Source organism: Giraffa tippelskirchi, chromosome 4 (assembly GCF_054371585.1).
Source record: "Giraffa tippelskirchi isolate mGirTip1 chromosome 4, T2T-mGirTip1v1.2.pri, whole genome shotgun sequence".
Taxonomy (NCBI): Eukaryota; Metazoa; Chordata; class Mammalia; order Artiodactyla; family Giraffidae; genus Giraffa; species Giraffa tippelskirchi.
In genome coordinates this window covers 58,492,947-58,519,286 of record NC_137278.1, presented here as the reverse complement: position 1 = coordinate 58,519,286, position 26,340 = coordinate 58,492,947, and the positions used below count along the sequence as shown (strand labels likewise).

The following is a 26,340-nucleotide window of genomic DNA, read 5'->3' as shown; positions in this document are numbered from 1 at the left end:
CAAAGAGAAAAATGTCCTGGCTTTGCAGTAGAGAAATTTTCAACCATACCTTACAAGGTTTTGAAGCTGGTACTTTTTCCTGCTTTAAACTTTTCGCTTCATGAGTAGCCTGGGGATTGCCTTTCAGTCTCTGTATTGTCATGAACTCATACTTCCTCTGTGACAGCACATATTCATGAATTAAAGAAAAATGGTATCAGAAGTGAGACTAAAGCAGTCATTTCAGATTTCACTTGTGTCTCAAGAGCAGAGCAGGTTCCTTACCTGTAAATTGTCTAAGCGAGCTTGAACTCTTTTGGCCTGAACCTCCAACTTCCTGTTTTCTTCACTTACTTCATTCAACTAAAGCAGGAAAACAATAGACATTTCAGTAGAAACCTCAAGCTGATTTCTTACTGACGTTTTCCCCAGGATGCTATCTTATCTGGTCTATCACCAGGCAACACAACACACAGAGGCAGCACCCACGATTAAAGATGACAGCAAAAACCACCACTGGGCCCTAAAACACGAAGAGTTTCTAGAAAGTTTACTTCATTCTATGAAAAATGTGCAAATCTCCTAACATCTTAAATGACATTTTAACAGGGAACGTCCTTTTTCTGAATTTTCTACTGAACTATAACGTACATACGAGAAAATGCACAAACCACATAACAGCGTAGTGAATTACTGGGACTGGAGTCAATGTCTGCGTATTTCAGGAAAAGTGCCTGCTTCACCATAGTGGGTCTTCCCACCCCGCATACAACACAGCCTTCAACCTCTTTCCATCCTCTTTAATTGCTTTTTAAATAGCGTTTTGCATGTTTTGTGTGTTCTGTGCATGTATAATCTCTTAGGTTTATTCCTGCACAGCCAATGCTTCTTGATGCTACTACCCATAGCATCTTTCAATAAACACTATCTGGTTATTGTTGATATACAGAAATACACTTGCTTTTTAAAAAAAGCTTATTTAAATTTATTTTTTTAATTGAAAGATAAATGCTTTACAGAATTGTGTTGGTTTCTGCCAAACATCAACATGAATCAGCCATACGTATACATATGTCCCCACTTCTACTGAACCCATATCTGAAGAGTCTCCTGAATTTGTTTAATTCTAGTAACTTATCTGTATGCTCGTCTGGACACTGACTACATCTGTGCATAATCACGTCATCAGAGGATAATTCTCATTTCTTCCTTCCCAATCCTGACCTCTCCTTGCTACATGGACCAGGACGTCAGTTCAAAGTTCCCCAGAATCAGGAACAGTGAGCACCTTCCTTGTTCTGATCTCAGAGGGAAAAGATTTCAGTAACTATGTTAAGTGTGAGTGTTGTCAGATTGTTTCTTTTTGTAGACACTCTATGAGAATTAAGTTCTCTTCTATTCCTAGTTATTGTCTTGAGTTGGTGCTGAATTTTACATCAAAGAATTATGATTCTTCTCCTTTTATCAGATGATGTGTTAGTTTTCAAATGATAAATGACTCCTGTATTCCTCAGATAAATCCACTGAATGACATTATACTTTTTAGGAAGCTCTAGATTCAAGTTGCTGATATTAAAACTTTTGCATAAGCTCAATGGAGACTGGCTGCATTTTTCTTGTGCTGACAGGTTTAGATTCTAGGTTCTGCTTGGCCTCCTAAGACAGGAAAGAGAGCCTTTCTTTTTTATGTTAATCAGGTCTGTGATATTTTCTCCAGGAGTCTTACTGCTCCTTCTTTGAAGGTCAGGTGCCTTATTTGTCTCTGTTTTTATCTTTACCTAAAGTTTTCACATCCTAAAACAGCATACCAGTATGGTATTCCTCAACATTTATCCTCCTTAGGGTTAACAGAATCTCTTAACATCTGTGGGCTGGTAGGCTTCACCAACTTGTGGATATTATCCTTTCACATTCTGCCTCTCTATCTCACCAAGTACTTTGGGAACTCCCATGTTAACTTCTTCACTATATTCCCCGCACCTCTCAGGTGAAGTGTCCAACCTTTCATCATGCGTATCAACAGGCTCCACCCCTTAGCAATGCACACATCCACCCCAGGCACTACACACTCACCAAACACATGCTGGATGATCAGGATCACAGTCACCTGAGAGCCAGGTACGGGCAACAACGCACCTATGCTAGCAATCAGAAACTCTTAAGAGAGCAAGACAAGACTGCAATGGGAGAACACAGTCTCTCCAAGGATAAGAGGGCTCCAGACAAAGTGGCTCAAGGTCACACTCTCACTGCGAGAGGGCAGACACAGTTCAGAAAAGACAAAGAATCAGATCCAGCGAGAACTGGGGGACCTGGTTATCACCACCATGGAGAAAGGTTATAACAAGCGGGGACTACAGAAACCAGAGAGGCAGAGAAGAACACACAGCTGGCCAAGAAGTTCCAGGTGCAAACGCTCGAGAGTCCACATTCAGCTCCCTGCTGGAATCCATAAAGTTCCCCACCCAGGGACTCAGCTGCTAAAATGCCAAGGTTCACCCGTTTGTGTTCATCCATGCTTCCCTCCCCACAAACACACCATCACTCTCCTGTCCCTCTCCACAAAGTCCTTCACTTCCACATATTTCAAGCGAAACTGGCAAAGGGGAGCAAAAAAAAAAAAAAATACAACTAGCAAGAACCTGGTGCAACCTGAGTATGATGGAGCACTGAGCGGACCCACAGCTCTGCATACAGTGCAGTGCAGTGTGACACAGTGGGTGTGAGCTCGCCACAGCTCTCCATACATAGTGCAGTGCAGTGTGACACAGTGGGTATGAGCTTGCCGCAGCTCTGCATACATAACAGAGTGCACAGCAGTATGATGTGGTGAGTGTGAGTTCGCCACAGATCTGTGTGCATACACAGTGCAGTGCAATGTGATGCGGGGGGCATAAGCTTGTGCTCCCAGCACAGGATCCACACGCAACAGACCCTCCAAAAATACACAGTGGTGTGTAACAGCTAGTTCAAGAACAGCACAAAGCTACAACTCAGCACCTGAAGTCCCCAGGTTAGCAGGTTTTCTTTTGCTTGTTTTTAATCTAGTCACTGCTCTTAACAGTTTGAAAAATTCCAAGTTGTCAAATAGCTCAGCTAGTTGTTAGAACAGATGATGAGAAACCAAGAGCTAGCTTAGCTTTATATTAATAAGTATTTTATAATAAAGCTAACAAATAAAGATGATAATCAAGGTGTTCTCTTTACAGAATATGCTCTAAGATTCTGACTTGAACTGGTTAATCTATACAGTTCTGAGAATGTCTCATAATCTAACACAGATAAACTAGGTCTTACCTGTTTCTTTAAGCTATCATTCAATCCTTTCAATGCATCAAAGGAAGACCTCAGCCTTTTGCTTTCCTTATTTCTCTCTTTAAGAACTTCAGTTAAGTGCTCAACTTCTGCATCATGTTGCTAGGAGGGAAAAAATAGAGATTCAACATCACTAATGCTACTGAACATAAGTTACATAAAAATTACAACTCCCTGGGGCTTCCCTGGTGGCTCTGTAAAGAATCCGTCTGCCAATGCAGGAGACATGGGTTCAATGCCAGATCTGGGAAGATCCTACATGCCTCAGAGCAACTAAAGCCCTTCCACCACAACTACTGAGCCTGTGCTCTAAGTCTGCTCTGCACTGAGAAGTCACTGCAATGAGAAGCCACTGGCACACTGCAACTAGACAGTAGTCCTTGTTTGTCCCAACTAGGGAAAAGCCTGCGCAGCAACCAAGACCCAGTGCAGCCAAAAACAAATACATAAAATTACAAGAAATAAATAAAAAAAAATAGGCTTTAAAAAACAATTACAACTCCTTGAATCACAAGGACTTTAATCAGTATATTTAAGCATAATGGCTGACACTGCAAGTAATTTATAAAAACCGGATATCAACCAACTTAATAACAAAGCATTAAAAATGTATGTTAAATACCTATTAAAACATATTACACAAATTAAGTAGCATTAAGGCTATTTTCTGTTCCTGCTCAGAAAAATCTCCAACAGAAACTCACTGAAATAATTTCTGACATCATGGAATGATAAAGGAGTTCTGATCCTTTCAGGAGACTAGTTAATTATTCACAGCTTTGTGAATTAAAATTTAAGGTTTAAATTAGCCCTCTGGAGAAGAAATATTCCACACACAGAACTGTTTTCATAAATTAGCTAAAATTGTTGTACATCTCAGAAAACTTAAATACATAATAAAATTTCCTGAGCACCAAACGATTTGACTTTCTTTAACCAGTTTCATAAATATTAAAATCAATTTCCCCTATAATTATATTCAAATGAGAGCACGTTTTAGATTTGTGAATACTTACATAGTTTCTTTCACATTCTACTCTCAGATTTATTCACAATGTATTAAAACAAGTAAATTTCCACAGGAAATCAAGAAACTGATTTCCGCCTTCCAAGTAATCATCCAGGTCCTACTAAAATAAAGCAGTTAGCTTTTTACTTCCTATGAGCAGCAAACAGACAAATCCAGAGAGAAAGAACCAAGGCTGAAATGAAAATGGAGTGTATGGAAAATCCAAGCTTGTTAAAAAAAAATCAGCTGTATGAAGTTTTATGATTACATTAAACGACCCCTTAAATAACTCAGACATGGCCACAAAGACAACACTTATTTTAAAAGTAATATTAACATTCTTAACTGCACAAATTTTCCACCTCCAGAAGACATTAAGACCATGTGACACAAGTTCCTTTTCCAGAAGGATAAGCCCACTGCGCTCTGCTTCTCTTACTGATCACAACTAAAGCCACACAAAAAACACAGAAAGCAACTACTAAGCAAAGTCAAAGGGAAACAAGCAGGGAGTTGCAGAAAGGAGGAAAAACCTGGACAAACAGCCCTCAAGGGGCTCTGTTTCCCCACTTCTCCAGCGGCCTTGCCCCACGGCAGGCCATGGCCCTGCTAATTGCAGAGAAATGGCTTTGCTTTCCAGGCTGGGAACAGGAAGAGGGGACCCATGAGTCATGGACGTGCTCAAATCCAGCTCAGCCCTGAGGTGGCGAAAGCAAGGGGCAGAGACAGGAGCTCAGTTGACAACAAGCCCACCGCCACCCCTGCCTAACACCCCACAGGGATGTTAGGGACCCAGAGCATCACAGCAAAGGCTGAGAAGCCCAGCCTCAGGACCCCAGTGGTGCCTGCACCACACAGGCTCCAGAACAACGGCAAAGGCTCTGGGAACTGAGTGAACGTGACAAGACACAGCCTGAACCCAGCTGGGCACAGTACTATCAGGCTTCCAGAGGCTTCGCTAGGATCCCAGGTCTACAGAAGATGAGTGACGCCCAGAAGAGTGTTGCAACCGGCCTCTGCAGTCAATGCCACGCTCACCTCCTTCATGATCTGGAACCTCATGAGGACCTCTTCTCTGACGTCTTTCACTTCACTCAAGGCACCTTCATGTCTGAAGAGCAGCTCTTCCCTCTCGACCAGAAAACGTTCTCGCTTCTGAAGCTCCTCAGCGAATTCCTGCTGTGCTGCGGTCTCACACTGTGGGGAAGGACAGAGTTAGCGCTCCAGGAAGCTCACTCAACTGAGAATGAGCCAGGGGAGCGCAGAGCAAAGACCATACGGCATGCGGGAACCCTGCAGGCCACCAATGAACGGATCAGCCAGGAGACTCTAACGCGAGGACCTGAGAGAATCCAGGGTGCAGACAAAGGGAGCACCGTGGGGACAGCCTCCACTACCTCTCCCGCCTCCTCATCGCCCCTGGGAAGAATGCCTCACACCTGCAGAGGAGCCCCTCCAACATTCCCCCTCCAATCAGCAGAGTAGGCTCCAGTGGAGCCCAGAAATCCTCTCATGTCCCCTACATTCCCACGGCCATGTGAGCCTCCCCCAGCCTCTCCCAGAGCCCATCAGCTCCCACAGCCTCTGAGCAGAACAGAGGACAGGGTGAGGCCATGGCCTTACGAAGGGAGGCTGGGTTTCCAATGCCTTGGCCTCCTGACCTCCCACCTGGACAAACTTCTCTAAAACGTTGTCCCGGTTGGCTGCACCCTCCTCAGCGCACTTCAGTCTGGCCTCAACCCTCGTCTCCCCTGAACCGGCTTCCGTATCACTGACCCTCAGGTCTGCTCCAGCCCTGGCTGCACCCATCCCTCCCTCTGGTCCCCTCCTCCCTGGCTGCCATCTGGGCAGCGCTGAGTCCACACCTGCAGCTTCTGGTGAATCTGGAGCAGCTCGTCGTAGATCTGGCTGACCTGACGGGGCCGCAGGCCTGGCTTCCGTGGGGCCCTGGACACAGGGGAGCCAACACGCTTGGAAGGAGAATCGCTGCCATCACTACAATAGTCAGCCCAGCTCCTTGAACGTGAGGCCACATTAGCTGTCCAAGCATCTGCTAAGAGAACAAAATTTAAATTAAAAACTTAGTTTACAGTTTTAAATATCTTCATTGTATTGTTAAAATGTTTCAAGTACTATATGCAGAAAAAAAGGAGGACACAGCCAACAGTTTACATTTAGAAAATTTGGGTGAAAGCCATCCAGAAATTCTCTGTGGCCTTTTTGCAACTTCTCTGTAAATCTAAGACTATTTAAAAAATGAGTGGGTTAACTGCCTTGACAAAGAGATGGAGAGTTTATCTCAGGAGCTCTGACACGTGCCCTTTGCTCCCTTACACCAAACTAATCACCAATCCAAACACAGTGTTCATCACCGCTCCACTTCTCTGACATTTAAAAAACTATTTGTTTTGTTTGCTTTAAAACTTTATGTGATGTCTGTAATTAATCATATAATTACATAATCTCTATAACCCCCTCCGTTAAATAATGTGCTCCTGTGTTAATGATGGCAGCAGGTTCATGACCTTCCATGGCTTTTAGCCTTTGACAATACCTTGTGACCATCAAGCTGCACCGTCTGCACAGAGGCTGGGGAGCCTTGCTCCTGGCAGCCGTGGCGAAAGCTGCTGCAGTTGCCGTGCACATTCAACTGTGTGTCCAACTCTTTGTGACCCCATGGACTGTAGCCCACCAGGCTCCTCTGTCCATGGGATTCTCAAGCAAGAATACTTGAGTGGGGTGCCATGCCCTCCTCTAGGGGATCTTCCCAACCCAGGGATCAAACCCTCGTCTCTTAAGTCTCTTGCATTGGCAGCTGGGTCCTTTACCACTAGCGCCACCTGTGATGCCAAATCAGTTACCAAAGTACCCCCCTGCCCAACCCTAGCAGTGGAGGTGAGCCCCTCCCGCGTTGCTCCTCCCCGGCACTGTGCTGTCAGCACTCATGCTCTGCTCACAAGGAGCAGTGACTTTCAGCTGCACTGGCCTCCAGCCAAGGAGGAGCTCCAGGCTTTAAGGAGGGGGTCTCCATGGTACTCCCCATCTTGGACACACCGGGGGAACCAAGATAAAAAATAGGAATTTTTTAAAAAGAAAGTGTTTCCCGTTCCCCAACTCCATAAGCACCCTTCAAGGGAAACACTCCGTGCTCTGCCTGCCTCCCCAGGCTCCCAGCACACTAGCCCCAGGCCAGAATATTCCTTAGTTCTGTCAACTTTTAAACACACTCCACATTTTGTATATGTTATCTTGTATTCTCAGTTGTTTCCAGTGGGAAAATCCACCACGCACGTGCAGCCAGGTACACAGAGAGCAACTGCTGACTCAGGGTGAAGGAGGCCAGGCCTCAAGTGACCTGGCCTGTTTTCCTAAAAGGTATAAGGGTTAGTCACCTACTACCACAATCTCAGGGCATCCCAGGTGCTGCTGCTGCTGCTGCTAAGTCGCTTCAGTCGTGTCCGACTCTGTGCGACCCCATAGACGGCAGCCCACCAGGCTCCGCCGTCCCTGGGATTCTCCAGGCAAGAATACTGGAGTGGGTTGCCATTTCCTTCTCCAGTGCATCCCAGGTGGCTCAGTGGTAAAGAATCCACCTCCCAATGCAGGAGACATGTGTTCAGTCCCTGAATTGGGAAGATCCTCTGGAGGAGGAAACAGCAACCCACTTCAGTATTCTTGCCTGGGAAATTTCTTGGGACAGAGGAGCCTGGAGGGCTACAGTCTGTGGGATCACAAAAGAGTTGAACACGACTTAGCAACTAAACAACCACAATCCTACTTCCTAAGAAATACTGACAAGAAAAAGGACTGAAAAGATTATAATATTCATGGATTATTAAGTTATTTTGATAAACTTCGACAGTGTGGAAATTCTACTGGAAAATCATGAAGTTTATTTTCCTCTTCTGCTTTAAGTAAATGACAAGCACAGCAACCAGTTCATGGCTTACAAAGACCCAGGACAAAGAAATGCACAGCTTGAGAACTAGGGTTACCACTACGGGGTAAGCTTTGGTGCCCTGCTTGACAGAGCTGCTGTTTAAATGACTGTTCTGAAATGAGCATTTCTCTTACCTTTGTCTGTCTCTTTAAAGGACTGCTTGTTTATTTTGGAGGTACTAATTCTAGAGTCATTACCAGTGAACTCTTCTTCTGTTTCTGGTTCTTTCAAATCTTGAAAAGAATCCAGTTCATCATCTAGGCTTTAAAGAAAAATCAATCACAGCATTCTGGAAGATTTCTACAGCCATTTCAAGAAGAGACTGCTTCAAATATTAGCAGCATAACAATTGAAAAAAACCTAACAAGTAAACATTTTAAAAAATACAAAAGGAAAAACTGTAAACTACCAGTCATGATGCTGAAAACTCACATGTGTGGACTTTCCTCACATTCAGACATGCTCAACTGCAAAGTACACCCTTCCTCCTGACCCCGTATTGCTGTGAGGTGGATCGAACAGGCTCTGTGTCTCTAATTCTATGAACAACTACGAGAACGAGTGTTGAAGGTGGGGAAACTGAATCTTAAGTTAAATAACTGACAGGTGACATAACTAGCAAAAGGTGAAGCAGAACTAGAATCCCAGATGTTCTCTCCAAAAAGATCATCTGAATGTTGGCATTTTCAGAGCTAGGTGTTCAAAGGGAATACACTGCAAGTCACAAAAGATAACTTAAATTTTTCGGGAATTCTTTGGCAGTTCAGTGGTTATGACTCTGTGCTTTCACTGCCCAGGGCCCATATTTAATCCCTGGTCTGAGAACTAAGATATCAGAAGCTTCGCAGCACTGCCATAAAGAAAGAAAAAGAAATTCTAGAAGCCACTTTAAAAACATAAAAAGACATGAAATTTTAAGTGTATTGTATTTAATCCAATATATCTAAAAGATAATCATTTTAACATACAATCAATATTAAAAATAAGATACTTTACATTCTTTTATCTATCTTGAAAATGCAGGGTTTATTTTTTACTTACAGCACAACTTAGTTCAGACCAGCCCCTTTTCAAGCACTCTATAGACACAGGTGCTGGGCAGCCCTGCAAATTCCACACTAGATCACAAGGGACTGGTGGGAAAACTGTCCAAAGTTAACACCTTTCACAGTCCTAAAGCGTCAACTTGAAACCATACCCAGACCATTTAAAGAAGATAAAACTATCAGTTCAATACAGGAAAATAACTTCCATGAACTTATAATTAAAACTTCCAGCAGTTTCCGTTCTCTATAATCAAACTTGGGACAGCAGGGAGATCAAATCAGTCAATCCTAAAGGAAATTATCCTGAATATTCACTGGAAGGACTGATGCTGAAGCTGAAGCTCCAATACTCTGGCCACCTGATGTGAAAAGCTGACTCACTGGAAAAGACCCTGATGCTGGGAAAAACTGAGGGCAAGAGGAGAATGGGGCAACAGAAGATGAGATGGTTGGATGGTATCACTGACTCAACAGACATAAGTTTGAGCAAACTCAGGGAGATGATGATGGACAGAGAAGCCTGGCGTGCTATATATAGTCCATGGGGTCGAAAGGAGTCGGACATGACTTAGCAACTGAACAACAAGCACAACAATAATCAAACTACCCATGTTTACATCTTCCTTTAAAAAATATTTATTTTATATGGCTGTGTTGGATCTTAGTTGTGGTGTACGAAATCAGTTGCTCCGCAGCATGTGGAATCTCAGTTTCCCAACCAGAGATCCAACCCACATTCCCTGCATTCCAAGGTGGATTCTTAACCACTGGACCACCAGGGAAGTACCCTCACGTCCATGTCCACATCTTGACTCCAGATCAACTAGATGACTCTGTGAGCACCAAAGGAGACTGCAGTGACAGTGATGATGATAACAGTGGTGCATCTGAGTGCCCTTCTATGTACTGAACAGCATTCTAAGTGCTTCACATGGACTAATAATCAGAAAATGAAACAATGCAAGCTCCAAGATCTAAATCACAGTAACAATAGATATTTCAGGCACAATGTTTTTTTTTTCCCTCTCCACAATTACCTTGCTTCTCTTTGTATATGTCCACATCTTTACAGTTTAACATCACTTTAAAATGCTTGTTCGCTTTTGATACCTTAGCACTTCTGCCACATATTTTTGATTAATAATATTCAGCTTAGAACTTTATTTCACCTTACCTTCCACTGGTTTTACCCAGAGTAAAAGCTCCTCTACAAAACTGCTGACCCCTCACAGCCCAGCAGCCCATGGTGTAATATTCTGTAGGCCCCAACCCCAGGGCTGACCTCTCCCATCTCTCTCTGCTACCTAGGTATAGCACAGTGCTTACCACAGCAGGAGACACACAGGACACACACCATACCGACTGCTGCTGAACAAACTTCTAGTCATTTTTATCTTAGTTTTTCTTTTAAAAAAAGAAGGGAGAAGGCCTTCTTTTGGGTCCTAGATGAAGAGCCATCTATACTGCAGTGTAAGTAACCCTGCATTATGTCTGCAAACAGGACGCTAGGCGTGTGGTTCCATCAGATGCTCAGAAACTAGCGCCCAGTCTCCTCCACCGCCCAGCGGGCTCTGGACCGCCGATGCCTTCTCCCACAGAAAGGCGCACACCAGGCAGCCTCCGCCCCCCTTGGTTTCGCGATACCCGGGAGCGGCGCGGGGAGACCCCCAGCAGGACTCGGGATACCTTGCCAGTTCACCGTGACACCGCAGGGGGACGCGGGGCGCCGCCTCCTCTCGTCAGAGAAACATCTCAACGACTGACCGACTTTATCTCCACAGGAGAAGATGTCCAAATCCTCTGTGAACAGGAGGGAAGGCAGCCGAGGCGGCTCGGTAAGGTCCGGCACCGACCACCTCGTTCTCGGCTCCGCAGAGGTCTCCCGTCTGCGTCTCCGGGACACGAGCTTCCAGCAGACTGGCCTCCGGGCCGCTGGTCAGAGCGTAGTTCATCGCCTCCCCCGCCCGCACCCTGTACGCGATCCCGGCGGCGACCCGGTGCTGATAACCCTGCTCCGCGTCGGAACCGAAAGACCCAGGCGACAGGCCCAGTCCCAGAGGGCTCAACACAGTGCTCCTCCCCCTGATGCGCTCTAAGCATTGAACGCACACGATAAACTACCTACAACTGCGGCCTGCGGGGAACAAACAACCCAGCGCCGCCCTACCTGGGGTGCGCGGAGGCCGCCGCCGCCGCTCCGCCACGTCCGGCTGCCGGCGCCCTGGCTGGAAGAGAGGATAGAGAGGTGATCGGGGTGGGTCAGTCCCCCGGCCCCTGTCCCCTCCGACTCCTGGAACCTCAGCCCCGCGCGGCGACCCCTCCCGCCGCCCAACACGCACGCCAGGCCCCCGCATACGGGCGGCCCCCGAGGACCCATCGGACACCTTGCGGCGTGAAACCGGCTCGGACTCACCGCCCAGAGCCGGGACTGACGCAGCTCCAATCCTCACCCAAATCTTCCCGGGGAAAGCCTACGCGCGTTCCCGCGGTGACGCACATCGATCCTCCGACGCGCGTGCCCGCCGGGAGCCTACTCCCCGCACGCCGCCGCCAGGGGTCCCGCCTCGCGCCCACGCTCCAACCCGCAGATCCAGCGACCCGCGAACCTGGCAGGGCCGAGCCTCACCTCGCCGAGGCAGCCGCCCCCGAGGCCGTAGCGGCTTTTGAGGCGCTCCACGACCAGATCCTGCCCCGGCGGCTTCACGACCCTCGGCTCCATGGCCGCGACCGACGTCGTCACCCTGGCAACAGCGCGCGGCGGGGCGGGGCTGCGCGGAGACTATGCGCCGTGACGCACGACACGCCCCGCCTCCGGCAGGGACGCTGACTCGTTTCCTGGGGAACAGCGCTTGGACTCCTGGAGGGGCGGGCGTTGAGGATGCGTGTTACGACACGCGTACACCCCGGCTCCCGCATGCCGTCGGCGAGAACGCGGTTGGGCTCGGCTGCGGGCGTGTGTACGTGTTTGCGGCCCGTGAGGGCGAGATGAGAGCCAGCGCGCGGGGTCATCGTTTCCTTTCCTTCCCGAGGGCCGCGCGCGTTCCGTTGGGGTCGGGTCGAGGCGCTGTCCGGGTGTTACCTTTCTCACGCAGCTCAGACTTGTCCTGGCTGGAGGTTGGTTTGGGCCTGAGCTTTCGTTTCCAAACCTGGGTCCACAGCTTTAATGCTTCAGCGCCTGCTGTCACCCGGGACGCGCCCCGAAACCACGGAGAAGCGGTGCCCTCGGGACCGGCGCGCTCGCTCACTCACTCACGCCCTCACTCACGGGTCAGGGCGTCCACCGCGCCCCGCACGCGGACTCCACCTTGGGCGGTGAGCAGGTGCTGCCCCAGGACAGCCTGTTTCCAGACCCCAAACAACGCAAGAGCCCCGCAGTCAGAGCACACCTCCGGCGAGGGCTGTGACGACGTGCACAACGTGCGTGGGGGACTCCAAGGTCCTACACTGAGTAGGGCGACGAGAACGTACCCCTTGTTGTCCAACTTTTTCCACTAGCCATTTCCAAGTTAACTGTTCAGTATATACCCCACTTGAAAAGAATCCTTTCCTTGGGAGCTCTGGAAATTAGGTGGCAGTGTGAGTTCACAGATATTTAATTATTCTGACTTTGGTTTCAGAATGAACAAACAATTAGATGCACAAGTAATGAATTTTTTAAATATCATGGATGTTAACAATTGTCACTTTATTTTTGCTACAAAATTCACCAGAAAAAGGTACTGCAACAATCTAGTATAAAGCAAATCTTTAACCAAAGAACATGGTATAGACCTGTTTAAAATACTCATACTTTATCACAATAACTGCAAGGAAAAATTCAAGTTCTATCAGAACCAATGCAGTTTGAGGTAGTAGAAACAGATGACAGTTTTAAAAAATTTAATTACTCAACTTAAAATGTAAAAATTAATTTAATACCTTTGAAAGGGCGCAAGCAGCTACACATCATTTTAAGGAAAGAAGGTACTCTGCTTAAAAGATAATTTAACTATACAGGAGGTGCAAGAATTTATAGAAGAGCACTTTGGTTAAGTCTCTGCCCTCTGTGGCTCTACCCATTTACAAGTGAATCTCTGTTCATAACTGAACACACCAATAGTTAAAATTACCAAATATAGTCCAAATCTGAAATAAAAATTATCCAAGTCATGGTCCCTTTATTCAAACAGTAAGTATATCCATGCATGAAGTCTAATATCTTATAAGGAACTAAAATAAAATTGCATATATCATATTCTTTCAATAGTTTGAGAAGGTCTATTGCTTTTAACAAGATTAGTATTCTATTTTAATACAAATATGTCAGGAGTACATAAACACAAGTACACCTGAAAATATACCAGTGTTTAAACTTTTATTTCACACCATGCAAGGTCAATTATAACACATTAGAAAGTGACAACAGCTATAAGCTGCAATTTTACATTTGTACATTTGAAACGTCCATTTTCAAAAGCTGAACATAATTACCATGTTGTCAAAACAGCTAGGCCTCAATTCAACTTTTATACAGGTAAAATTTACTATGGAAAACAATGATTTTATATCTGTCCACATTCTGTGATAATAATTCTTCGACTAACAGATCCTTTAGGAGAACCAAATGATTCAATCTTTTTCACAGTATCCATACCATCTTTAACAAACCCAAATACGACATGCTTCAAGTCCAAATGTTCTGCTTTTTTCAGTGTTATGAAAAATTGAGAATTATTGGTGTCCTGGCCTCGATTGGCCATCGATAGTAAACCAGGACCTGTATGTTTCACATCAAAATTTTCATCTTCAAATTTATCTCCATAAATGGACCGTCCTCCTGTTCCATCATGTTTTGTGATATCTCCCCCCTGAAAAAAAGATTTCAATTAACAGGAATCCCAAATAAAACATTAAAATACATACAGAACTAACCACTGAAGGGTAGGTCCTAAATACCCAGCTTCTCTGAGAATGTAGTTTGAAAACTAAGTAATTTGTGAAAGCAAACAAAAATGAAAAAATCTTTCCCCACCCTTAATTTCTATCAGGTTCAAGGCATTAGAAATATGAACCCTTTCAGGCTGCAAGTTCTTGTGGAGATAGAAGCTGGGGGTGTGGAAAAGCTAAAGTCTACAATTACAGGTAAGGAGAAACACTCATATTTCCCACACTGGCGTGCTGCACTTGTCTAGACCGTGTTGTGATGCACACTTAAGACTTACTTGGCAAACAAAATCTGGAATCACTCTGTGGAATATGGAGCTCTTGAAACCAAAGCCCTTCTCTCCAGTGCACAGTGCTCTGAAGTTCTCAGCAGTTTTAGGAACAATGTTTGAAAATAATTCCATGGTTATACGTCCCAGGGGCTCATCATCTGCACAAATGTCAAAAAACACCACAGGATTTGTCTCCTTTGAGAACTCTGTTAGTGATACCTGTCCTTTCTGGGGTTTCAATAAATTCTGCTGACATTCTTCAAATTTTTTCTTGAAACAATCAGCCATTTCTTTAGTTTTAAATCTCACTGCAAGCTGTTCCACTTTGGCTTCTCCATCTGTTAAACAATAAACAATACAGTGACCTTAGTGTTAAAATAACTGTTAAAAAATTGTTTTATATGTTTGTTGTCAATTTAGAAAAGTAAAAAAAACTGGAAAGTAGCATTGAGTGCAGAGCTCACCAGCATAATCTGAGGCAGTCCAAACTAAAGCATTGTTGGAAACATTCAAGGGTTTCAGTTCCATCGTCTTGGTGATGACGTGGTTCGCACACACTTTGAACACCTGGTCTCTCCTCATCAGGATCCGAAAGTAATTCTTCACCGTGTGCCAGAGGATCTTAATGTCTCCAACCCCACGCTCCTTCCACTGACTGGCCTCTCGATCCCACCTGTAAAGTTTGGCTCTCTCTTTAAATAAAATTTCTTCATCTTCTTCTCCAGATTTTACTTCTACCTGTGACAGGAGATTAAATTACCTATAAGCTACTGCTTATAAAACACTCATAACAAATTCCAAAGATCCAAATTCCTTAACACACTGACATGAGCAGAATTTGGAAAGAGTTAACATCCTAGGGTTACTAATACAGAGGATTTGGATGAGGCAGGAAAGATTTGTCATTAAATGTTTTTTTTGTACTTACTAACATTTTTCCTCTTCTTGGAAATCAAATACAATCTTTTACAGGAGAGAAGAGGTTTAAAAAAAAAATCTTGTTCTTCAAGAAAAATACTATCTACTGATTGAGGTTGAAACTGATAAAAAGTAATTTGCCTAAAATAACATTCTTGTCTAGAAAAAGTACAATATACTTTTTATTGAAAGGATTGTGGCAAATATGAGCTTAGATGGGTTTTTAATTTTTTGCCCCTTCAATTATGTTACTGAAAACAAACAGGAAAAAATTAAGTACTTCCCAACAATTTCACACAGAATTTACCATATAACATTTGTATGTAAATTTTTTTACAAGGACGATTTACATTTTAAGATTAAACTTGTAATAAAGAGCTTCCATTTGAAACAGTCAATGTTCTGAAAGAAATGCAAACAAGGTCAGCCCTACAAATCAAGCCCATGTCAAGTTTTAAATTTAAAATGTGAAGTTAGTATAAGGTTTTTACTCTTTAATATTTACCTCTGGTAGTGACACTATTGGTTCAAAATGGATATCTTCATTATGAACTACCTCTTCATCACTGCCATCTTCATCTTCGCCAACTTTACTGGTTGACTGTGCTCCAAACACTGCTGCTCCAGTATTTGCCCACTGGAAATCTTTATCTGATGAATAAATTAGGATATTTAAACAGTGATATCTATTTTAATAAGCTTTTAATCCCTGTTAGAATACTTTATGAATGAATCTAATTTCCAACGATGTGACATACTTGTAATAAAAATGCTTAAAACTGTATTCTCCTGGCAAGTTAAGCTCAAGTGGTGAGCACAAAGGATGTGTAGTAACATTTATGCCTGGGTGTACAGGCAGGGTTGTCTAAGCCTTAGGTCTTCATGACACTGAACTTTCAGTAATGAAGCAAGTTCTTCATTCAAAGTACATCCTCTGAAACCTGAAAACCCAGCTCAGCGCCAAGGGTAGTTTATTTCATAAAACATTCTATCACATGAAAAAAGTAACTTTAGAGCCTAAGAATGTTCTCCAAGAGGCCAAGCAGACTGAATACAAGTTGGTAACTTCTCCACCTCAGCTCTCTTCTAAGGTAACTGGAGTGAGAGCTTCAACTTCTTGCCCAGGTGGCACTGGTGGCCCCAGGAGCAGCTCACTGACCCTACCCCGTCCTCTCTCAAGCAACACCACGCTTAATGGGTGAAAAGGCTCCCTACTCCTATGCAGAGGAACAAAGACTTTTCTCTCCCTCACACCCTGGAGAAGGTGAACACTAAATGCTGTTTTTTCCACATCTCAACTGTGACAGCTCAGCCTGCTAATATTAATACATTCCTCACTATCTTAGAGGAAAGAAACCTCTCAACTCTTCATCGCTTTGCTGACTGACAAACCACTGCTCTCTAATCCTACATCTGATACAAAAACTTGGGAGAAGGCAAAAATTGTCACGGATCAGTTAAAAACTCAGCACCTTGAAGAAAGAACAAAATGAGTGTCTAATGAAACAGTAAATTCTTCTAAGACAGGTTTAATGGGGAGAAAACAAACAGGAAAAAAAAAAGTCTTACGAATAAACAGCGAAAGAATGCTCAAACAAAAGCGCCATCACAGATTGTGTGGGGGCTTCCTGAGAATAGGGGTAGGGCTCAAAAAGAACTTGTTCAAGAACTCCCAAGCAGAAAAAAATTTTCAATTACCCCAATACCCTGAGACGTATGGCAGAAAATTTCAAAATTCTTCTAAAGCAGTGATTCTTAACATTGGGTGCATATTAAAATCACACCAACAGTTCCTATGAAACACCAGTGCCCGGGTCCCACACCCAGAGCCCAACATAACTATCAGGTGTTCCACCCCTCCCTTTAAAAAGCTCCCAGGAATTCTAATATGAAGCAGAGAACTGAAAACCACTGCTTTAAAGGGGCAGGAAAAAGAATTTATTCAGTAAAAGTATAAAGATAAGTCTGTCAATAATCAATATCAACAACTGTATTCTAGGTAGCAATACCTAGGAAGCTTCCACTCTGGGTTTAATGGAAACATTACAAAATCTCAAGGAAATGTGATAAAATGTCAGGCACAGGGAAGCAGCAGATAAACAGCTGTTTCTTATTTTCTCTTAGTTTCCGTATGAAATATTACACAAAAGACAGAGTGACTGGTAGACCTGTGTGAAGATGACTTTCAGGAGAAATAGAGAAAAAAGGAACAAAAGAAAAGAAACAGATAAAAATAAAATGAACAGATGAAGAAAAAGCAATCACCACAGAAATAACACATAATAGAAGAGGAGAAAGAAGACTCCTCTGAGTTTAAAACCAACCAAAACAAAAAGTTTAAGATCAAAAAGGTCCACACAAGGCCAGAAATATGTTTGAGAAGCAAAAAGTCATTCTGATGAAACTGATTTTTTTTTTTTTTAAATTTAAATCCTACAAGCTCTTAATCAAAGGATAAAGTATTAAAAATTTACAAGTGTGAAAACTCTCCATGAAAATATATGAAATGGATTCCAAGGGATTTACAGTTTCAAAATACTATTCTGTGCTTATATTATTAGCACAATATAAATTAAATGAAGTAGACATTCAATACACAAGAAAACTAATCATAATTTAAAGGAAAGTAATGACAAATCTAGAGATAAATAAAAAAACAAAAGGAGAACTGATAAAACCTAAAGCTACTTTGAAAAGACAAAGCACAAATTCCTAAAAAGCACAGATCTAAGGACACAAACTAAAAGGTGTATCTTGGAAAAAAAAGAGCTTGGTGGATAATCTTACTGAATCAGCAAGCAACTCAGGGCAAGCCTCCCACACAGATCTGGAGCTGTGCTATGTCAACTTCACTGCACAACACTGACGGAGTGTCAAGCAACCTAACATATCAGCTTTTATCTGGCTTTTCATTGGTGGATAATTGTACCCACTCTATTGTTGTATTTGCTGACCTATTATCCTGTGACTTCAAGCTACTAAATAAATTAAAAATAAAGCAATGTGACATTAATGAAGCTATGAATTCCAAAGTAACACAACATCTGAAGGTAATTTCTTAAAGTTTTATATGTTTCTGTAAATGATGGAACTGTGAAACAAGTAAAATATGTGAGATGGAATAATACTATTTTGAATTAATCATGTAAGTATCTTCAATAAAATTTATTCCACAAATCAAGCATCAATTCAATTTAGGTGGTGCTATAATTTGTTATATGAAAGATATTTAAGAATAGGAAAATACAGTATGCCATAAACAAGGAAAAGGATTACTTTCTACAGATGATACCAAAACAGACCAAAACTAGAAAAACCACTGGAAAAGGTAGAAAAGCTCACCAGTTATAAATGAGCACAACCCTTATATTAAAAAATACAATCAAGGATAATGCAAAAACAGAAAACTTCAAAGTCATCTCCTTAAAAAATTACAGATGCACATCTTGAAATATTAGCAAATCAAAAGTGTAACTAGAAGAATAATCCCAAAGTTACTCCAAAACTGGAGGGAGGGTTCTGTATTTCAGGATGGGCAAGACTAGCACAGTTACAATGAATTAAGAGAAAATTCTTATGGTTATATTAATAATAGTAAAAGTAATAGTTAAATAGAAGCCCTTCCTTTAATAAAACACTAGACATCTGGAGGGAAGGGCCGGGAAAGACATAGCCATGTGAGCGACAATCCTGCAACAAAGGACTCACCCTCCAGGGGTGCCCACTTCAGTAACACAGTCACTGAAGCCTCTCCTCATAATCTTACCTTTGGATCCAAAAGCAAAATCCCCAGAGTTACTGGAAGCCAAGTCTGCAAATGACAACCCTGTGTCACTTCCAAATCCAAATGCAACTGTTTTGCTTTCCACTGGCAAAAGGGAAAGAGCAATTTAATATTTCATTTAACATATGCTGAACATCAAAGATTTACCCAGGGCCCAAAGGGAAGGGGTGTGTGTGTGTGTGTATGCTGGGAAGGGCTAGGACCTGCTATACTAGTGATGCGGTGGGGTGGGGTAAGGAGTATTTATAATCTAGTTATTTCTCTGAAGAAAACTTACAAGTTTACAGGTACTATTCTTAATGAACAATACACCAGAAGCAGCATGCTCAAAATAATTTTTAAAAAATGAGATGTAGATCTATACTAAGTTAGACAGAGAGCTACACAGCTTCTGCTTCACATGGTCTAGTATCATCTAAACAAACATTCATTCCAAGAAGGATTTCAGGAAATATCTATGTAAAGATTCTGTTTTCACTAAGAAAATTGAATTATCTCATGCCCCTTTGTGGAGAAGGCAATGGCACCCCACTCCAGTACTCTTGCCTGGAAAATCCCATAGACGGAGGAGCCTGGTAGGCTGCAGTCCATGGGGTCGCTAAGAGTCGGACACGACTGAGCGACTTCACTTTCATGCACTGGAGAAGGAAATGGCAACCCACTCCAGTGTTCTTGCCTGGAGAATCCCAGGGATGGGGGTGCCTGGTGGGCTGCCATTTATGGGGTCGCACAGAGTCAGACACGACTGAAGCGACTTAGCAGCAGCAGCAGCATGCCCCTTTGTACATCTCAATTTAAGAAAGGGAATTCCTGGATGTACATTTGAAAGTATCGTCTCAGAACCACAGATGTACCTTATACAGAAATTCATGCCTACAAAGTTGCTATAAACATACATCAAATTTTACCTTGGCTTGTAGAATCTGCATCATTTTCCTTTCTAGTAGATAAATCCACAGGTTTGTCAATAGTTTCAGAAGAAATTGATGGTGAACTAACATATTTGGTAGTAAACTCTGGCTCTTCAGATTTACACAAAAATGGCACAGCCACTTTAGTGTCATCTGTACACATGCCATCAGCTGAGCTAGCTATGTTGTTGTCCTGGGATTTCTGCAAAGAGAAAGTAACAAACAACCATGTCATTAAATACTGAGTGACAAAAAGGATCATATACTCTCTTTTACAATAAACAGATGACATGGAGTCCTGGACAAAATGGAGTGAGCATACTTTTCTCTCCACCATGTTACGGTACCTCCGGTCTCTCCAGCACCTGCCACTGAACTAGACTGCAAAGGACAAAGCGAGCAGAAGCTGCTGGGAAGTGGATGAAAGCAGGAGGACCAAGAATCTCGAGACATGAAGCAATGTCAAGTCTACCAGCGAGGAACACTGGCTGAGATGCAGGAGGCAGCCAGGTCTGGTGATGAGACCATGAATACCTCGGCCTCTAGGGGCCAGTCCATCCGGGTCCACAAGCCACAGCAGGAAGCTGAAGAGGCGCTGGCCTGAGCCAACTGCCCCCCGTAGTTGCTCCTGCTGGTGCTGAGCCACGAGCCCTGGCACATGCTGCTGGGGTGCTGCCACCAAGGATGCAGGCACTGGGCCCTGGGGCCCATCGTTCAAGTGGCCCACCCCCAGCCAACATGGCCAGTCCCTGCTCCGGGGGCCATCTCTGCAAGGACCGAGAGCATACAGCCTCCTCTGAAACCTCACCCCAGGGCAAAGATGGCTTCCAGAAATGGACGATGCTGAACCGGAGGATGGTTAGGCAGAGAAGAAGAAAAGGGAGGTTATGACTGGGCCCCCTTGCTGACCTGCTTCCTACTGCTTACAGGGTCATCCCAACAAAAGAGCACTGAACCTGAGTGAAAGGGTTTCTAGCCGGAGCTGCTGCACAGCATCAAGAGACGAGATTTTTTCTCTGACTGTCCCCTCATTATGGCATGTGGTCCCCAGGTATAAAAACGACTGGAGAGACAGGCAAAGTGACCTTAGAAATCCTGGCCTTACCAAATTCACTTTTATTCAAGACCATAAAATATGTCCTCTGAAGAAGACATATTTACAGTAAACTTCTGTGTTTAACTTAGGAGAAAAAAAGCCTGTCAAGTCCTGAGGGACAGTCTGGTATTAAGAACCTGGTAGGTTTTCTCCTGCCCCCACACACCAACCCACATCCCAGCAGGGGTACAGAGCTGTCCAAGAAACTGGGGCTGCCAACGGCACAGATGGAAAAGCATTCAAGAAGAGTCGGCTCTCTTTGGCCAGGGATGGAGAATATCATGAAATGATCTGTGTGTTGAAAGATCAGACAAACTCTGAAAAGCTTCTAACAATATTCCAAGAGGTAAAGACAAATAAATACTCTTAAGACGAAAAGAGAGCTGTCAGGCAAACAAATATAAACCATAAAAGAAAATCCAATGGGAATTTAGAATTGAAAAATACAACAGAAATTAAAAAATTACAGAATGCTCCATCGAACTGCAGCAGCATACATTCCTCTCAAGTGAATATGGAACACTTAAGAAAGACCACATTCTAGGGTAGAGAACAAACCTCAGCAAATTCAAGAGAACGGAAATCATACAAAGTATATGCTCAGTCCATAATGGAATTAAACTAGCAATCACTACAGAAATATAGCTGGGAAAAAAATCTCCAAATATCTGGAGATTAAGCATTACATTTTTAATACACATGTTGAAGTCTCTGGACAAATTAACAGAGTCCATCAACACTGAGCCATGGACATTAAACAGGCAATAAATTTTAATGACCTTCTCAACTTCAGGAACACTATTATGCCCACAAATGTGATAATGCAGATGAAATGGACCAACCAATTCCTCAAAAAATAAATAAACTGATAGAAGAAACAGATAACATGAATTGGCCTATATTTATTAAAGCAATGTATTATCAATTATTACATCTTTGCCCCCCCCCCAAAAAAGTACCAGGCCTGGTGGTTTCAGTGGTAAGTTCTACCAAATATTTAAGAAAGAAATATCACTAATTCCCACAATGTGTTCCAGAAAACAGAAGGAGATGGAACACTCCCTAACAGACTACATGCAACAAAAACTGACAGGAGAAGCAGACATGCTGGGCAACACTCCTGTCAATAATCAACGTAACAAGCAGATGAAACATTAGCAAGGACACACTGGACTTGGACAATACAGCATCAACTGATTTGATCTATTTAAAAACCTGTTTTCCATGCAAAACAAAAAAACAATTACATTCTTCTCAAGTGTACAATGAGCACCCACTGAGACAGTCGTCACGAATTTTATAAGAACTGAAATTGTTCAAAATACATTTATAGACAATAATGGAATTAAACTATAAATCAGTAACAATGACATCTGGAAAACTGAATATTCAGAAGAAACATACTTCTATCCAATGCATTTGTCAAAAAGAATGTCTCAAGGAAAATTAATAGTTTGAACTGAATGAAAGTGAAAATATGACATATTAAGACTTGTAAGATAGAGCTAAACAGCTCTTGGAGGAACTTAAAATTAAAATGTTTATTAGAACATTTAATAAGTTAAACTGTCTAAAATCAGTTAATTTAAGCTTCCACTTGAACTAGATACTAGAAAGAGCAAAATAAAACAACATTCTTCAAGGATTAATGACAGTGAATGTACAACGTCCGGAATACCAGCTGGTGACAGAAAGGAATGAGCTATCACTACACACCGTGACCAGGCCACATCTCAGAGGCACTGTGCTGAGTGAGAAAAGTTCGTATCAGAGCTTACATACTGTATGATTCCATTCATGCCAGTCTGGAAAAGGCAGAAACACAAGCAGATCAGTGGCTGCAGAGGTTCTGGGTGGGGAGGGATCTGAACTGAAAGAGACAGTAGAAAGGAATTCTTTGGGGTCTGAAATTGTTCTGTACACTGCCTACAGTGGGGATTACAAGAATTCAGGCATGTGTAAGAACTCACAGAAAACATACACACAACAGAAAGTGAATTTTACTTATGATAAACTTGAAAAATTAATACAAATGAAAAAAGTCATTATTTCTTAATGACTGAAATACAAGGAAACAACAGTCCACTCTGTTTGTGTCAAATGATTTAGGCTATCACAGTAGCATTATTTATTACAGCCAAAAAGAAGAAACAACTCAAATGGGCACTAAACACATGAATGGATAAATAAAATGTGGTAAGTTCATATACTGGAATGTTATTTGGCCATAAAGGACCAAGTACAGATAAATGCTATAATGTGGATATATCACAAAAACCTACCAAGTAGAAGAAGCTAGACACAAAGGACCACATATTATGATGTTTATATGAAATGTCAGAAAGGCAAATCAGAGACAGAAATGGTACATCAGTGGTTATCCAGGCCCAGGAGAGACGGGGAGAAATGGGAAGGGTGATGACGGTTAGAGGTTAACAGGGCTTCTTTTGGGGATGATGAAAATGGGTGAATTAAACAACAATAAATGTCACTCCCCAAATGCTGACTAGATTACTTGGGAGGGCAATGCCATAATTCAGCTCCTAACACATCCTCCACTTAAGAGGCCATGAACAAGAAACTCCTGTAGACAAATCCGAAGGCTGCTCCCTCGTTCAGCACTGCACCCTGACCCTCGGCAGCACAGTCAGCACCTGTAACCACAGCATGCTCAAGCACTTGAAGCCAGGAGTGCGTATGTCAAGAGTTCATGTAGCTGGGGATGAATCAAGTGTAAAGCAGGAAAGATGTGTCCTAAGAGGACATCATCTACATCCACCCACGGAACATTTTAGTTTAATGGCTGTTAGTTCTCTGTTTCACCTCTATCAAAGGGCACTCTCCTCCAAAATTACAATTCACTGAAACAATTTTTTTTCCCACCCTTATAATGACTTACCACATTTAATTTCTGTGGCAAAAGGAGCCCCTAGGATTTTTATTTAAAGAACATTTTAAGTATTACAGGATATTTTACAAAAAGATCTTAACTTATAACAATGATAACACGATAGTCACTCAAATAAGATATTTTAATAGCTATAAACAGCACAGTACACTGACAAAAGACACCAAGTCCTGTGTACACTACAAGCAGGAAAAGAATAAACAAACACTGTACAACTCAGCATGTGCATCAGCACTGAGATTAGTTCTCAGTTCTATTTTTAAGGCTTGAAATACATTAAAAAAACATAAGTTTATTTTTCAGTTTTGCACACAGAAAAGTGAAACCATATTTAACTGCACTGTTCACTTAGTATGACTGGACTGTATCTGTCAAGTGAATGACCGCACGCTAATGCCTCCAGCAGCAGTGATCAGAGGTGACTGACAGAAACCACACACTGTGCACTGCCACTGAGACAGGGAAACGGCCGAGTGACGGAAATACACTTCAGATTCAGCACAGCTGAATGCAGAAACTTCAAATAGCACTTCCACAAATAAACCTATCTGGTTATAAATGAGGGACAGCTGTGTCTACTTTAGCTCTTGTGCAACGACAAACAAGTTTACACCTACGAAGAGCCGGCACAGCCTCGGTGGACAGGTGAGAAAGCAGGCTGGCTACTCCTCAGGGTCAAACGGACAGTGAAGGGCAGCAAGTCTTCCATAGATCACGCCACATGCTGGGCCATCTCACTCTCTTCTCATGTATCCGTTAAAGAAAACACTGCATTCCCAACTCCAGGACCTACTTTATTCTTACCATATTTCCAACAATTTTTAAAAAAGTATTTCTTGAGGAGAAAGGAACCATTCTGATTATGTCAATATTGTAAACAATTATAAACAACGACTAGTCTTCTAGTTTCTGTGGAACACAAATTCAGACACCAAGGTGCTGACAACTATTAAAATGACTACACTTGAACTAAGAAAGTAGTCACATCATGAACTTACAAAAAGCAAAGTATACAGATCATGGGAACTAGGTTTCAAATGTTATTTCCTATCCACTCTGCCCACTCCAGAATCATGTAACCAGCACAAAAAGTGAAGCACTTAATTCCGTTCTTGGCATGGCAGTAGACCTTGTCAGGGACATCAGCATCGTCCATGCTACCACCCCAACTTCTCAAACCCAGCACACATGCAGCAGTGACGGGTGGGCCTTCTGGTCCTCTGCCCAGAAAACAGTTTCTCATCCTCTAGCCAGAGATGACCGAGGCGCCCACCCACTTGCCGGATGCACCCTACTGTTTCCATGTGCTAAGAACACTCTAGCTTACTGCATCAACAAAAGCGACTGAGCCAGAAGGAATGCCAGAGACAGTCTTACTTGCGCTTCCTGCACTTTCTGAAGCTCCGACTGAAAGTCTTCTGCATTTCCATTGTCCTCATCAGTGTCACTGCAGACGTCACAAAAAAAAGTAGGCGGAAGCTTGAGAGTGTCTGCTTTTGCCTTCTCTTCAACTGTTGGCTTCTTTTCCCAAACAATAACACATTCTTTCTCATTATCTGAAAATCCAGGCAACGCAAACAAAGGAAAGTTAAGATAAAAGCAGATGAAGCCCAACCAACTCCACAATGTCACCTACAGATTAAAGACCCAAACAATAAGACCCTGGATGCTGATAGAGAACTAGCACCACCAGGAATGATGTTTTCCCTTCATATTATTTTTAAATATTTTAAATCACCATGGCAAAATTGGTAATCACCAATGTGACCAGATTGGGAGATTCCTTTAAACAGAAGATTTTTAAAAAACACTTTAAATTACTTGTTTTAATGTTACATACCTGTTAGATTTTCTTCTGACAGTCTACATGTTTCTGAGTCATCCAGATACAGTTTTCCATTGAGTTTCTTGACAGCTGTGTCGAAATCTTCATCTTAAAGTATAATTTATTTTATTAAATAAAAGAACTTGCAGTAAATTTCAGGAGATTTCCCAGCCAGGAATCTAGGAAAATTATCTGCAACTTCCCATCCACTCTCCCTTACTCCCTACATCCAAATAGCAACCAATTTCCTGATTCTACACCCAAACGCCTAGTCTGAGCTGCTCTGGCATTTCGGGGCTCTGAATGCCTCTCTCCAGTTCCTACAATCCAGTCCTCTAAATTACTGCCCAAATGTCCTGCCGAAATTATTTTGAGCCCGTAAGCCCCTGCCTGAGAACTCAAATGGGGTCCACA

The 26,340-nt window shown here is 42.9% G+C and overlaps 3 protein-coding genes across 55 annotated transcripts in view; 1 reads left to right on the top strand and 2 right to left on the bottom strand.

The window, feature by feature from the left end:
* The window catches only part of CCDC138 (coiled-coil domain containing 138), a 30,476-nt gene extending 18,438 nt beyond the window's left edge, over positions 1-12,038 (bottom strand). For 3 of the 48 annotated variants that reach the window (XM_081592956.1, XM_081592971.1, XM_081592963.1), the window contains exons 1-9: positions 11,916-12,038; positions 11,457-11,514; positions 10,976-11,089; positions 8,378-8,500; positions 6,169-6,356; positions 5,342-5,500; positions 3,277-3,396; positions 265-342; positions 50-157 (exon numbers count right to left, since the gene is read on the bottom strand). In XM_081592956.1, coding sequence (XP_081449082.1) covers positions 50-157; positions 265-342; positions 3,277-3,396; positions 5,342-5,500; positions 6,169-6,356; positions 8,378-8,500; positions 10,976-11,089; positions 11,457-11,514; positions 11,916-12,008 — 1,041 coding nt within the window. In that variant the 5' untranslated portion in view covers positions 12,009-12,038. Of the gene's footprint in view, positions 1-49; positions 158-264; positions 343-3,276; positions 3,397-5,341; positions 5,501-6,168; positions 6,357-8,377; positions 8,506-10,975; positions 11,090-11,456; positions 11,515-11,673 lie in introns of all 48 variants that reach the window. The other 45 variants (XM_081592957.1, XM_081592972.1, XM_081592964.1 and 42 more) reach the window with 41 other exon arrangements.
* A 15-nt stretch (positions 12,039-12,053) lies between these two features.
* Positions 12,054-15,201, top strand: LOC145546362 (uncharacterized). The gene is made up of 3 exons (XM_081593023.1): positions 12,054-12,706; positions 14,317-14,410; positions 14,905-15,201. Exons 1-3 carry the CDS (start codon positions 12,071-12,073, stop codon positions 14,910-14,912), a joined length of 738 nt encoding a protein of 245 aa, XP_081449149.1. The 5' UTR covers positions 12,054-12,070; the 3' UTR covers positions 14,913-15,201.
* LOC145546358 (E3 SUMO-protein ligase RanBP2-like) overlaps positions 12,954-26,340 on the bottom strand; it is a 57,005-nt gene continuing 43,618 nt past the window's right edge. For 4 of the 6 annotated variants that reach the window (XM_081592955.1, XM_081592950.1, XM_081592952.1 and 1 more), the window contains 8 exons: positions 25,942-26,034; positions 25,479-25,657; positions 20,095-20,299; positions 19,169-19,270; positions 15,908-16,053; positions 14,949-15,222; positions 14,491-14,822; positions 12,954-14,136 (listed from right to left, as the gene is read on the bottom strand). In XM_081592955.1, coding sequence (XP_081449081.1) covers positions 13,831-14,136; positions 14,491-14,822; positions 14,949-15,222; positions 15,908-16,053; positions 19,169-19,270; positions 20,095-20,299; positions 25,479-25,657; positions 25,942-26,034 — 1,637 coding nt within the window. In that variant the 3' untranslated portion in view covers positions 12,954-13,830. Of the gene's footprint in view, positions 14,137-14,490; positions 14,823-14,948; positions 15,223-15,907; positions 16,054-19,168; positions 19,271-20,094; positions 20,339-25,478; positions 25,658-25,941; positions 26,035-26,340 lie in introns of all 6 variants that reach the window. The other 2 variants (XM_081592953.1, XM_081592951.1) reach the window with 2 other exon arrangements.

Bases quoted from the DNA above. Each gene is read 5' to 3' on its own strand.
- LOC145546362 (XM_081593023.1), top strand. From the start codon at position 12,071: ATGCGCCGTGACGCACGACACGCCCCGCCTCCGGCAGGGACGCTGACT. The intron at 12,707-14,316 runs GTGCGTGGGGGA...AATTTCTATCAG, and splicing joins GCTGTGACGACGTGCACAAC to GTTCAAGGCATTAGAAATAT.